The sequence below is a fragment of the Pristiophorus japonicus genome, unplaced genomic scaffold, assembly GCF_044704955.1.
Source record: "Pristiophorus japonicus isolate sPriJap1 unplaced genomic scaffold, sPriJap1.hap1 HAP1_SCAFFOLD_2041, whole genome shotgun sequence".
Lineage (NCBI taxonomy): Eukaryota > Metazoa > Chordata > Chondrichthyes > Pristiophoridae > Pristiophorus > Pristiophorus japonicus.
Genome location: NW_027251738.1, coordinates 2515 through 16032, shown reverse-complemented (window position 1 = coordinate 16032; position 13518 = coordinate 2515). Strand labels below are relative to the sequence as shown.

At 46.9% G+C, this 13518-nt stretch overlaps 1 protein-coding gene across 4 annotated transcripts; it reads left to right on the top strand.

Moving 5' to 3' along the window:
• The first annotated feature begins 7208 nt into the window (after positions 1 to 7208).
• Positions 7209 to 13101, top strand: LOC139244122 (zinc finger protein 664-like). 4 transcript variants are annotated; one of them, XM_070870995.1, is made up of 2 exons: positions 7209 to 7309; positions 11835 to 13101. In XM_070870995.1, the coding sequence occupies exon 2, from the start codon at positions 12262 to 12264 to the stop codon at positions 12871 to 12873; it is 612 nt and encodes a 203-aa protein (XP_070727096.1). In that variant the 5' UTR covers positions 7209 to 7309; positions 11835 to 12261; the 3' UTR covers positions 12874 to 13101. The 4 variants fall into 4 exon arrangements, with proteins under 4 accessions (XP_070727096.1, XP_070727097.1, XP_070727095.1 ...); XM_070870996.1 differs by having other exon boundaries at positions 7237 to 7324; XM_070870994.1 differs by lacking the exon at positions 7209 to 7309 and adding an exon at positions 7622 to 7823.
• The last annotated feature ends 417 nt before the right edge of the window (positions 13102 to 13518 follow it).

Genomic DNA, 13518 nt, shown 5'->3' with positions numbered 1-13518 from the left:
TTCTTTGGAACAAAGGAGGCTGAGGGGAGACCTGATTGAAGTGTATAAAATTATGAAGGGCCTGTATAGAGTGGACAGGAAGGACTCGTTTCCCTTGGCAGAGGGTCAACAACCAGGGGGCATAGATTTAAAGTAACTGGTTTAGAGGAGCTACAAAGGGAAATGTCTTCACCCACAGGATGGCGGGGGTCTGGGACTCATTGCCCGAAGGGTGGTAGAGACAGAAACCCTCACATTTAAAAAATACTTGGATGTGCACTTAAAGTGCCGTCACCAACTGGGCTACGGATCAAGAGCTGGAGAGTGGGAATAGGCTGGATAGCTCTTTGTCGGCCAGCACGGACACGGAGGGCCAAAATGGCCTCCTTCCATGCTGTAAATGTTGATGATTTTATGATTAATGACCTAGATGAATTGACCAAGTGAAATGTATCCAACTTTGCTGATGATACAAAACTAGGTGGGACAGTAAGTTGTGAGAACACAAGAGTCTGCAAGTTATATAGATAGACTATGTGAGTGGGCAGTAAGGTGGCAGATGAATTATAATGCAGGGAAATGTGAGGTTATTCATTTTGGTAGGAACAATAGAAAAACAGAATATCATTTAAATGGTGAGAAACTTTTAAATGTTGGTGTTCAGAGAGATTTGGCTGTCCTTGTGCAAGAAACACAGAAAGTGAGTGAGCAGGTACAGCAAGCAATAAGGAAGGCAAATGGTATGTTGTCCTTTATTGCAAGGGGGTTGGAGTATAAGAGTAAGGAAGTCTTGCTACAATTGTACAGGGCCTTGTTGAGACCACACCCGGAGTACTGTGCACAGTTTTGGTCTCCTTATCTAAGGAAGGAAACACTTGGCTTGGAGGCGGTGAACAAGATTGATTCCTGGGATGAGTGAGCTGTCTTACGATGAGAGATTGTGTCGAATGGGCCTGTACTCTCTCGAGTTTAGAATAATGAGAGGTGATCTCATTGAAACATACCAGGTTCTGAAGGGGACTGACAGGTTAGATGCTGAGAGGTTGATTCCCCCGGCTAGAATGTCTAGAACTAGGGGGCCCAGTCTCAGGATAAGGGGTCGGCCATTTAAGACAGAGATGAAGAGGAATTTCTTCACTCAGAGGGTTGTGAATCTTTGGAATTCTCTGCCCCAGAGGGCTGTGAATGCTCAGTCTATTCAAGGCTGAGACAGGTAGATTGTTGGACTCTCGGTGAATCAAGGGATATGGAGATCAGAGGGAAAGTGGAGTTGAGATCGATGATCAGCCATGATCTTACTGAATGGTGGAGCAGGCTCGAGGGACCTTATGGCCTACTCCTGCTCCTATTTCTTATGTTGACATCCAGGGGGCTCTAGATTTATTAGTTCCACCTTTTTTCTTTAAGGTAACATACCACCTCTGAACCTCATTATCTCCTCATTGAATGCCTCCCACTGCTCTGAGACTGATTTACCTTCAACATAAGAACATAAGAATTAGGAGCAGGAGTCGGCCATTTGGCCCCTCGAGCCTGCTCTGCCATTCAATGAGATCATGGCTGATCTTCTACCTCAACTCCACTTTCCTGCACTATTCCCATATCTCGATTCCTTTTATATACAAAAATCTAGCGATCTCTACCTTGAACATACTCAACATCTGACCTTCCACAGCTCTCTGGGGTAGAGAATTCCAAAGATTCACCACCCTGTGAGTGAAGAGGTTTCTCCTCATCTCAGTCCTAAATGGCCAACCCCTTATTTTGAGACTGTGACCCCTGGTTCTAGACTCCTCAGCCAGAGGAAACATCCTCCCTGCATCTACCCTGTCAAGCCCTGTAAGAATTTTGTATGTTTCAATGAGATCACCTCTCATTCTTCTAACTCTAGAGAATATAGGTCTAGTCTACTCAGGATCTGGAATGCACGGCCTGAAAGGGTGGCGGAGGCAGACTCAATCACAGCTTTCACAAGGGAGAACCAGTTGATGTGGTGTATTTGGACTTTCAGAAGGCTTTCAACAAGGTCCCACACAAGAGATTAATGTGCAAAGATAAAGCACATGGGATTGGGGGTAGTGTGCTGACATGGATTGAGAACTGGTTGGCAGACAGGAAGCAAAGAGTAGGAGTAAATGGGTACTTTTCAGAATGGCAGGCAGTGACTAGTGGGGTACCGCAAGGTTCTGTGCTGGGGCCCCAGCTGTTTACATTGTACATTAATGATTTAGACGAGGGGATTAAATGTAGTATCTCCAAATTTGCGGATGACACTAAGTTGGGTGGCACTGTGAGTTGCGAGGAGGATGCTATAAGGCTGCAGAGTGACTTGGATAGGTTAGGTGAGTGGGCAAGTGCATAGCAGATGAAGTATAATGTGGATAAATGTGAGGTTATTCACTTTGGTGGTAAAAACAGAAAGACAGACTATTATTTGAATTGTGACAGATTAGGAAAAGGGGAGGTGCAACGAGACCTGGGTGTCATGGTACATCAGTCATTGAAGGTTGGCATGCAGGTACAGCAGGCGGTTAAGAAAGCAAATGGCATGTTGGCCTTCATAGCAAGGAGATTTAAGTACAGGGGCAGGGAGGTGTTGCTACAGTTGTATAGGGCCTTGGTGAGGCCACACCTGGAGTATTGTGTACAGTTTTGGTCTCCTAACTTGAGGAAAAACGTTCTTGCTATTGAGGGAGTGCAGCGAAGATTCACCAGACTGATTCCCGGGATTGTGGGACTGACCTATCAAGAAAGACTGGATCAACTGGGCTTGTATTCACTGGAGTTCAGAAGAGTGAGAGGGGACCTCATAGAAACGTTTAAAATTCTGACGGGTTTGGACAGGTTGGATGCAGGAAGAATGTTCCCAATGTTGGGGAAGTCCAGAACCAGGGGTCACAGTCTAAGGATAAGGGGTAGCCATTTAGGACTGAGATGAGGAGAAACTTCTTCACCCAGAGAGTGGTGAACCTGTGGAATTCTCTACCACAGAAAGTAGTTTAGGCCAATTCACTAAATATATTCAAAAGGGAGTTAGATGAAGTCCTTACTACTCGGGGGATCAAGGGGTATGGCGAGAAAGCAGGAAGGGGGTACTGAAGTTTCATGTTCAGCCATGAACTCATTGAATGGCGGTGCAGGCTAGAAGGGCTGAATGGCCTACTCCTGCACCTATTTTCTATGTTTCTATGAACAGTGACGAGGAGAGTGATAATCTTCAGGAAGACATAGATGGGCTGGTAAAATGGGCGGACACGTGGCAGAGGAATTTTAACCCAGAAAAGTGTGAAGTGATATTCTTTCTACCAAAGTATGAGGAAATATAAACTAAATGGTAGAATCCTAAAGGGGGTGCATGAACAGGGAGACCTGGGAGTATGTATGCAAAAATCGTTAAAGATGGCAGGGCAACTGGAGAAAGTAGTTAAAAAGGCTTCAAGGATCCTCAGCTTCATAAATAGAGGTGTAGAGTACAAAAGAGTGGAAATTATGATGAACCTGTATAAAACACTGGTTCAGCCCCAACTGGAGTATTGTGTCCAATTCTGGGCCCCGCACTTTAGGAAGGATGTGAAGGCCTTAGAGAGGGTGCAGAAAAGACTTACGAGAATGATTCCAGGGATGAGGGACTACAGTTACATGGATAGATTGGAGAAGCTGGGGTTGCCAGGGGCATAGAGTAAGTGAAGCTGATTTTCAGGCCCCAGCTGCTGCACATGTTGGACCGACAGTAATGGCGACTGCTTTATCCACAAGCCCCCGCGTCCCAGAAAGCGCTCCAGTTACCGCACTGAGTTGTGGTAGGCACTACGCATGTGCTCCCTGGCCCCGAGGCGCACACCGCCTGAGAGTCCGGATCACCGGCGGAAAGTGAGTTTAATGAGGGTTTTTTTTTATATAAATAGTGGAGAGAAGCGCGGGCGGGTGAGATACATAAAAAATAAATTACAAACCGGAGCATCCGAGCGGATTAAGCGGCTGCAGCGCGGGGTCTCCTGCAAGGAGCCGGACTGGGTGTGTCCTTGGAGATGGAGCACGCGGTGTCCACCGGTACGCTCGCGGCCTTCCGCGAGAGGTGGGCACCGGAGGGACTGGAGTGCATCATCACGCCCGGCAACCAAATTTTAATTTGATTTTACGTTTTTAAGTTTAATTTGTTTTAATCGCCGGTGTTTTTAGTGTCCCCCTCTCCTTTTATAGGGGGCACTGGGGAAAATTGTGATTTTAGTGCCCAAAAAAAAACCAAAAAAAGAAAAACACAAAAAAAAACAAAAAAAAAAGGGGGAAAAAAAAAGGGCCTTGTAAATGTCTGGAGTGTCACCCAGGTCGGGTGGCACCGTTTAATGTTTTATGTTTTTGCAGGTGAACTCCAAAATAAAAAAAAAAAAAGGAGCCGGACTGGGCTACGTGATCAACGCCACGGCAGTGACTGACATGAGCTGTGACCAATAGGGAGGGAGGGAGGGGCGGGTCCTCCAACCAATCGGGGGACCCGAGGGGCGGGACTCAGGCACAGCATCAGGGAATGGTGACATCACAGAGTGGGGACTCAGCCTGTGCCGGCTCCCTGCCAGAGCATCTCAGGGAGTCCCAGTCCCTGCAATTGTCTCTCCTTCACACCCTGATCCCACTCCCTCCTCAACACCACAATTGAGTCTGCCTCCACCGCCCTTTCAGGCCGTGCATTCCACATCCTAACCACTCGTTGCGTAAAAAAGTTTTTTCTTACATTGCCATTGGTTCCTTTGCCAATCACCTTAACTCGGTGTCCTCTGGTTCTTCACCCTTCGGCCAATGGGAACAGTTTCTCTCTATCTACTCTGTCCAGACCCCTCATGATTTTGCACACCTCTATCAATTCTCCTCTCAACCATCTTTGCTCCAAGGAGAACAACCCCAGCTTTTCCAGTCTATCCACGTAACTGAAGTCCCTCATCCTCGTAAGTCTTTTCTGAACCCTCTCTAAGGCCTTCACATCCTTCCTAAAAAGTGGTGCCCAGAATTGGACTCCAGCTGAGGCTGTACATAAGAACATAAGAAATAGGAGCAGGAGTTGCCCATACGGCCCCTCGAGCCTGCTCTGCCATTTAATACGATCATAGCTGATCCGATCATGGACTTGGATCCACGTCCCTGTCTGCTCCCCATAACCCCTTATTGGTTAAGAAACTGTCTATCTCTGTCTTAAATTTATTCATTGACCCAACTTCCACATCTCTTTAAGGCAGCGAATTTCACAGATTTACAACCCTCTGAGAGATTAAATTCCTCCTCATCTCAGTTTTAAATGGATGGCCCCTTATTCTAAGATTATGCCCCCTAGTTCTAGTCTCTCCTATCTGTGAAAACATCCTCTTTGCATCCACCTTGTCAAGCCCCCTCACAATCTTATATGTTTCAAGAAGATCATCTCTTATTCTTCTGAATTCCAATGAGTAGAGGCCCAACCTACTCAACCTTTCCTCATAAGTCAACCCCCTCATCTCCAATCAACTGAGCGAACCTTCTCTGAAATGCCTCCAAAGCAAGTATATCCTTTCTTAAATATGGAAACCAAAACTGTACACAGTATTCTAGGTGTGGCCTCACCAATACTCTATATAACTGTAACAAGACTTCCCTGCTTTTATACTCCATCCCCTTTGCAATAAAGCCAAGATTCCATTGGCCTTCGTGATCACTTGCTGTACCTGCAAACAAACCTTTTGTGTTTCATGCACCAGGACCGCAGCACTTTGTAATTTTTCTCCATTTAAATAACAACTTGCTCTTCGATTGTTTTTCTGCCAAAGTGCATAACCTCACACTTTCCAACATTATATTCCATCTGCTAAATTTTTGCCTTCTCACTTAGCCTGTCTATGTCCTTTTGCAGGTTTTTGTGTCCTTCTCACACATTGCTTTTCCTCCCATCTTTGTATTGTCAGCAAACTTGGCTACGTGACAGTCGGTCCCTTCATCCGAGTTAATATAGATTGTAAATAGTTGGGGTCCCAACACTGATCCCTGTAGCATCCCACTAGTTACTGATTGCCAACCCGAGAATGAACAATTTATCTCGACTGTTTTCTCTTAGTTAACCAATCCTCTATCCACGCTATTATATTACCCCGAACCCTGTGAACTTTTATCTTGTGCAGTACCCTTTTTTGTGGCTCCTTGTCAAATGCCTTCTGGAAATCCAAATACACCACATCCACTGGTTCCCCTTTATCCACACTTTGTTTTTCCTCAAAGAATTCCAGCAAATTTGTCAAACATGACTTCCCCTTCATAAATCCATGCTGACTCTGCCTGACTGAATTTTGCTTTTCCAAATGTCCTGCTACTGCTTCTTTAACAATGGACTCCAACATTTTCCCAACCACAGATGTTAGGCTAACTGGTCTATAGTTTCCAGCTTTTTGTTTGCCTCCTTTTTTTAAAATAGAGCTGTTACAATTTGCAGTTTTGCAATCTGCTGGGACCTCCCCAGAATTCCAGGGAATTTTGCTAAATTACAACCAAAGCATCCACTATCCCTGCCGCTACTTCTCTTAAGACCCTAGGATGCAAACCATCAGGTCCAGGGGATTTATCCGCTTTTAGTTCCATTATCTTACTGAGTACCACCTCCTTAATGATTATGTTAAGTTCCTCATAGCATAACTTATTTGCTTTTGTACTCTATACTGCTGTTCATAAAGCCAAGGCTCCGGATGCGTTAACAGATTGATCAGCTGATCCTACCCACCCAGATTTAATATACACATATTCCTGTATCCCCTTTAAATAGTACCATTTAGTTTAAAATGCCTCCCCTTTTTCTTCCTTCAAAAATGCATCACTTTACATTCTCTGCATTAAATTGTATCTGCCCATGTCACCAGTCTGTGTCTTGAAGTCTGTTACTATCCTATTACTGTTAAATGATTCTCCTTTCTTTACCCACACTCGCTGACCATTTCTCCTGTGACATTTTAAAGGTAAGTTGTGCCGGGTGTGGGGTGCGGCCTGTCGGTGCGGCCCCACTTCTCCCACAGACAGAAGAGACATTTGTGTTTGCACATTGAAAGGCGGCTGATATTTGTCGCTGATGAATGCAGTGACTGTCAGAGCCGGGTGGGGTGCGGCCTGTCGGTGCTGCCCCACTTCTCTCACAGCCTGGAGCAGCACTTTACAAAATTCACAACATTCTCTGCTCCTGGTTCCTGGCCCAGGGAAAGGCCGCGCATGCGCCCTGCCGCCCCCTCAGCCTCCCAAGATGGCGGCGGTTGCCGGGGGCCTGTCCCCGGGAGAAAGACCCGGCAGCTGCCCCCCCGCCCGGGGAAAGGCCGGAGGCCCACAGCGGGTGTGTGTGAAGCGGGTAATGCGGAGTGTTGTCTCTCGGGCGGGCGGGCGGGGCCTGGGCCCGCACTCGGTGGGTGTGAAGCCCGCGTCCCCCCGGGGTTTATTAACCCGCTCCCTCCGCCCATCGCTCAGCCGCCCCACCGCGCATGCTCAGCTCACACTGCCCGGGTGATTGACGGCGGCTCCGGACCAATAGGAAGAGCGGGGGCGGGGCTGGAGGACCGGGCGGGCGGTTGGTCCTCCAACCAATGGAGTGTGCGAGGGGCGGGGCTGAGCCCGGATCTCCCGCACTGAGCATGCGCGGCCGGAGCAGGCGGACAGACGCTGTGGACCCGCGGGGAGGCCGGACAGGGAGCTCCACACCCCCCCGCTGTAGGCCTCAGGCTTACCCCGGGTTTGACCCGCGGTGACAGGCCCGGCTCAGCGGGGTCACTGGCCGCCATGTTGCACAGGAGAGAAAATGTATTTTGGAAGAAAATTGGGAGACATTCCAAAGCAAATGGTCCAATTTAAAGGTGACCCCAAAGCTGAGGGTCAGGGGCAGGGTCAGCTGATCAGTGTGTTCCAGCATTAACAGCAGTCTCGGGTACAACAACAAGCTGATGGTCAGTCACTAGTTACAGGATGCTCTTCAATACTGGCCACTGCTCTGGAAAGGACATCAGTGTTAACTTTCAAACACCAATCATTCAAAGGGAACAATTTCTGGGGCTTTGGGGAAAGAGCGGAGCGGGAGTCATTGAATGGCTCTCAGAGATTTGCACAGCTTGATGGGCCGAATGGCCTCCTGTGCTGTATGATTAGTGAGTATTTTTCTCTAATAAACCTTGGGCATTGGTGTAAGTTAGGAACTGCAATTAAATAGATCAGTGATCTTTATTCACTAAGTAGAAGTAATTAATTAAATCAGCGGATTGCTGAGTAGTTGCTGGGTGTGTTGTGCTAAGGTTTAGAGTTTAGTTCTATTTGATAGTTGCGAGTGTAACTAGAGGGATGGCAGGACAGCTCCGTCCCATGGATTGCACATCCTGTGGCATGTGGGAAATCCTGGATGCTTCACGTGGCCGGAACGACCAAGTGTGCAGGAGGTGTCTCCAGCTGCACCAACTCCAGCTCCACGTTTTGGAGCTTGAGCGGCGGCTGGAGTCACTGTGGTGCATCCGTGAGACTGAGAGCTACGTGGATAACACCTTTCTAGAGGTGGTCACCCCGCAGTTTAAGAGTGTGCAGGCAGAGAGGGATTGGGTGACTGCCAGACAGAAGAGGAGGACTAGGCAGGTAGTGCAGGAGTCCCGAGTCCATCTCCCTCTCTAACCGGTACTCTGTACTGAGCACCGGTGAGGGCGATGGTGGCTCTGGGGAGTGCAGCCAGAGCCAAGTCCATGGCACCACGGGTGGCTCAGCTGCACAGAGGGGGAGGAAGAAGAATGGAAGAGCTATAGTGGTAGTGGTTTCGCTAGTCAGGGGAGCAGACAGGCGTTTCTGCGGCCGCAGACATGACTCCAGGATGGTATGTTGCCTCCCTGGTGCCAGGATCAAGGATGTTACTGAGCGGCTACAGGGCATTCTTGGGGGGGGTGGGAAGCAGCCAGAGGTCGTGGTCCATATCGTGACCAGTGACATCGGTAGGAAGAGGGATGAGGTCCTGCAGGCAGAGTTTAGGGAGCTAGGAGAGAAATTAAAAAGCAGGACCTTAAAGGTAGTAATCTTCGGATTACTCCCGATGCCACGAGCTAGTGAGTACAGAAACAGGGGGACAGAGCAGATGAATACGTGGCTGGAGAGATGGAGCAGGCGGGAGGGATTTAGTTTCCTGAGGTATTGGGACCTGTACAAGCCGGACGGTTTGCACCTCAACAGAGCCGGGACCGATATCCTCGCGGGGGATTTGCTAGTGCTGTTGGGGAGAGTTTAAACTAGCCTGGCAGGGAGATGGGAACCTCGGAATAGATTCAGTAGGGAGGGGAGTAAAGCTAGAATTAGAAAGCAAAAATAAAGAAAGTGAGTTTGAAGGAGAAAGGAAACCAGCAGGAGAAAAGGTTTAAAAAAAAAAATTTAAACGCTCTTGGTCTAAATGCACTTAGCATTCGTAACAAAATAGATGAGCTGATGGCACAAACAGATGCAAATGGGTATGGTGTGATAGCCATTACAGAGACATGGTTGCAAAGTGACCAAGACTGGGAACTAAATATTATGGGTTACTTGACAATCTGGAAGGACAGGCAGAAAGGACAAGGAGGTGGAGTAGCTCTGTTGATAAAGGATGGAATCACTGCAATAGTGAGAAATGATAATGGCTCAAATGATCAAGATGTTGAAACAGTTTGGGTGGAGATAAAGAATAATAAGGCAAAAAAGTCACTGCTGGGTGTAGTCTATAGGCCCCCTGACAGTAGCAACTCTGTTGGTCGGAGTATAAACCAGGAAATAGTGGGAGCTTGTAAAAAGGGAACAGCAATAATCATAGGTGATTTGAACCTCCATATTGATTGGACAAATCAAATTGGTCAGGGTAGCCTTGAGGAGGAGTTCATAGAGTGCATAAGGGACAGGTTCCTTGAGCAGTATGTAACAGAACCAACCAGCGGGCAGGCTATATTGGATCTGGTCCTGTGTAATGAGACAGGATTAATAAACAATCTCCTAGTAAAGGATCCCCTGGGAATGAATGACCATAGCATGGCTGAATTTCAAATTCAGATGGAGGATGTGAAAGTTGGAACTCAAACCAGCGTACTCAGCTTAAATAAAGGAGACTACAAAGGTATGAGGTCAGAGTTGGCTAAAGTGGACTGGGAAAATAGATTAAAGTGTAGGACGGTTGATGAACAGTAGCGTACATTTAAGGAGATATTTCACAACTCTCAAGAAAAATATATTCCAGTGAGGAGAAAAGGGTGTAAAAGAAAAGATCGCCATCCGTGGCTAACTAAAGAAATAAAGGACGGTATCCAATTAAAAACAAGTGGATACAAAGTGGCTAAAACTAGAGCGAGGACAGAAGACTGGGAATCTTTTCAAAGCCAGCAAAGAATGAGTAAAAATAAATGATTAAGAAAGGGAAGATAGACTATGAAAGTAAACTAGCAAGAAATATAAAAACCATTAGCAAGAGTTTCTACAGGTATATAAAAAGGAAAAGAGTGGTTAAAGTAAATGTTGGTCCCTTAGAGGATGAGACCAGGGAATTAGTAATGGGGAACATGGAGATGGCAGAAACTCTGAACAAATATTTTGTATTAGACTTTACAGTCGAGGACACTAACAATATCCCAACAGTGGATAGTGAAGGGGCTATAGCGGGGGAGGAACTTAACACAATCACAATCACTAAGGAGGTGGTACTCAGTAAGATAATGGGACTAAAGGCAAATAAATCCCCTGGACCTGATGGCTTGCATCCTAGGGTCTTAAGAGAAGTAGCAGCAGGGATAGTGGATGCATTGGTTGTAATTTACCAAAATTCCCTGGATTCTGGGGAGGTTCCAGCAGATTGGAAAACTGCAAATGTAATGCCTCTATTTAAAAAAGGAAACAGACAAAATGCAGGAAACTATAGACCAGTTAACCTAACATCTGTGGTTGGGAAAATGTTGGAGTCATTATTAAAGAAGCAGTAGCAGGACATTTGGAGAAACAACATTTGGTCAGGCAGAGTCAGCATGGATTTAAGAAGGGGAAGTTATGTTTGACAAATTTGCTGGAACTCTTTAAGGATGTAACGAACAGGGTGGATAAGGGGGAACCAGTGGATGTGGTGTATTTGGACTTCCAGAAGGCATTTGACAAGGTGCCACATAAAAGGTTACTGCACAAGATAAAAGTTCACGGGGTAGGGGATAATAGCATGGACAGAGGATTGGCTAACGAACAGAAAACAGAGTCGGGATATGGTTCATTCGCGGGTTGGCAATCAGTAACTAGTGGGGTGCCACAGTGCTGGGTCCCAATATTTACAATCTATATTAACAACTTGGAAGAATTGACCAAGTGTAACGTAGCCAAGTTTGATGATACAAAGATGGGAGGAAAAGCAATGCGTGAGGAGGACACAAAAAATCTGCAAAAGGACATAGACAGGCTAAGTGAGCGGGTAAACATTTGGCAGATGGAGTATAATGTTGGAAAGTGTGAGGTCATGCACTTTGGTAGAAAGAATCAAAGAGCAAGTTATTATTTAAATGGAGAAAAATTGCACAGTGCTGCAGTACAGCGGGACCTGGGGATACTTGTGCATGAAACACAAAAGGATAGTATGCAGGTACAGCAAGTGATCAGGAAGGCCAATGGTATCTTAGCCTTTATTGCAAAGGGGATGGAGTATAAAAGCAGGGAAGTCTTGCTACAGTTACACAGGGTATTGGTGAGGCCACACCTGGAATACTGCGTGCGTTTTGGTTTCCATATTTACAAAAGGATATACTTGCTTTGGCGGCAGTTCAGAGAAGGTTCACGAAGTTGATTCCGGAGATGAATTTCTGTCTTGTACTGACAGTGATGATTTTTGTTATCTCCTTTTGCAGCGTATTAGAAGGGGAGATTTTCAGACAGGAAACAAAAACCAAACATCACGTCAAGATCTGACGGAGTCAATCGATTCATCAGGACCTGAATATCATTGGCCTTTGAAAGTGGAAGGAGAAGTGTTTGTCTGTTCAGTCTGTGGGAGAAGATTTCAAATATCAGTGTGACTGGAAAAGCACCAAAGACACACACAGACCCGAGTGAGTGTTCCAGTGCACTGCCTGTGGAAAGAGCTTTAACCAGTTACACAGCCTGAAAAAACATCGCACCATTCACAGCGCAGAGAAACTGTAAACGTGTTGTGTGTGGGCGAGACTTCAACTGATCATCCAACCTGGAGAGACACAAGGATACCCGTACCACGGAGAAACCGTGGGAATGTGTTAAGACTGTGGGAAGGTATACAGAAAACCGCGTGAGCTGGAAATGCATCGACGCAGTCACACTGGGGAGAGGCTGTTCACCTGCACCGTGTGTGGGAAGGGATTCACTCGGTCATTCCAACTTGTAACTCACCAGCGAGTTCACACTGGGGAGAGGCCGTTCACCTGCTCTGAGTGTGGGAAAGGATTCACTCTGTCATCCCACCTGCTGAGACACCAGCGAGTTCACACTGGGGAGAGGCCGTTCACGTGCTGTAAGTGTGGGAAGGGATTCACTGTGTCATCCAGCCTGTTGACACACCAGCGAGTTCACACTGGGGAGAGGCCGTTCTCCTGCTCTGAGTGTGGGAAGGGATTCACTCTGTCATCCCAACTGCTGAGACACCAGCGAGTTCACACTGGGGAGAGGCCGTTCACCTGCTCTGAGTGTGGGAAGGGATTCACTGTGTCATCCAGCCTGCTGACACACCAGCGAGTTCACACTGGGGAGAGGCCGTTCTCCTGCTCTGAGTGTGGGAAGGCATTCACTCAGTCGTCCAGCCTTCTGACACACCAGCGAGTTCACACCGGGGAGAGGCCGTTCACCTGCTCTGAGTGTGGGAAGGGATTCACTTGTTCATCCCACCTGCTGAGACACCAGCGAGTTCACAAGTGATTGCAGGGGTTGGAATCTGCTGTTATTGCTGCTGTTAATCACATCCCGACTGAACCATGTTCATTCTGACAGTTGGGGTTTGTTTCTGCTGATGATAACCCTATAACTGGGCTGGACTTTAATATTCTGGATATATTGCTGGTTGTGTTCTCGGGGCTGCAGTGTCCATTTAAGAAACGCTGTGTGTTATCTTTCCCCTTCAGTTTGCAATAAAATTATGAACTTTTACTTTAATCCTAAATTGATCTTTGGTACAAAATCTACAATAGTGTGTGAAAGTTTCCACTGAATAAAATCTCCAATTGGAAAGAGCTTGCTGACAATTCTTACTAACTGGCACAATTCACACAGTGGCCCCTCCATTATCCACCAGAAAGAAGGGGAATGGGAATTGGTGGGGAATCAGTGTCCCCAAATGTTGCCCCTCCCATCTGGTGCAGCAATCCCCTCGGCACGGGAATGGAGACAAGTCCAGACCAAAACTGCGCAGTACTCCAGGTGTGGTCTTACCAATACCCTGTACAGTTGTAGCAGGACTTCTCTGCTTTTATACTCCATTCCATTTGCCTTCCTGATTACTTGCTGTACCTGCATGCTAACTTTTTGAGTTTCATGTACAAAGACCCCCAGATCCCTCTGTACTAC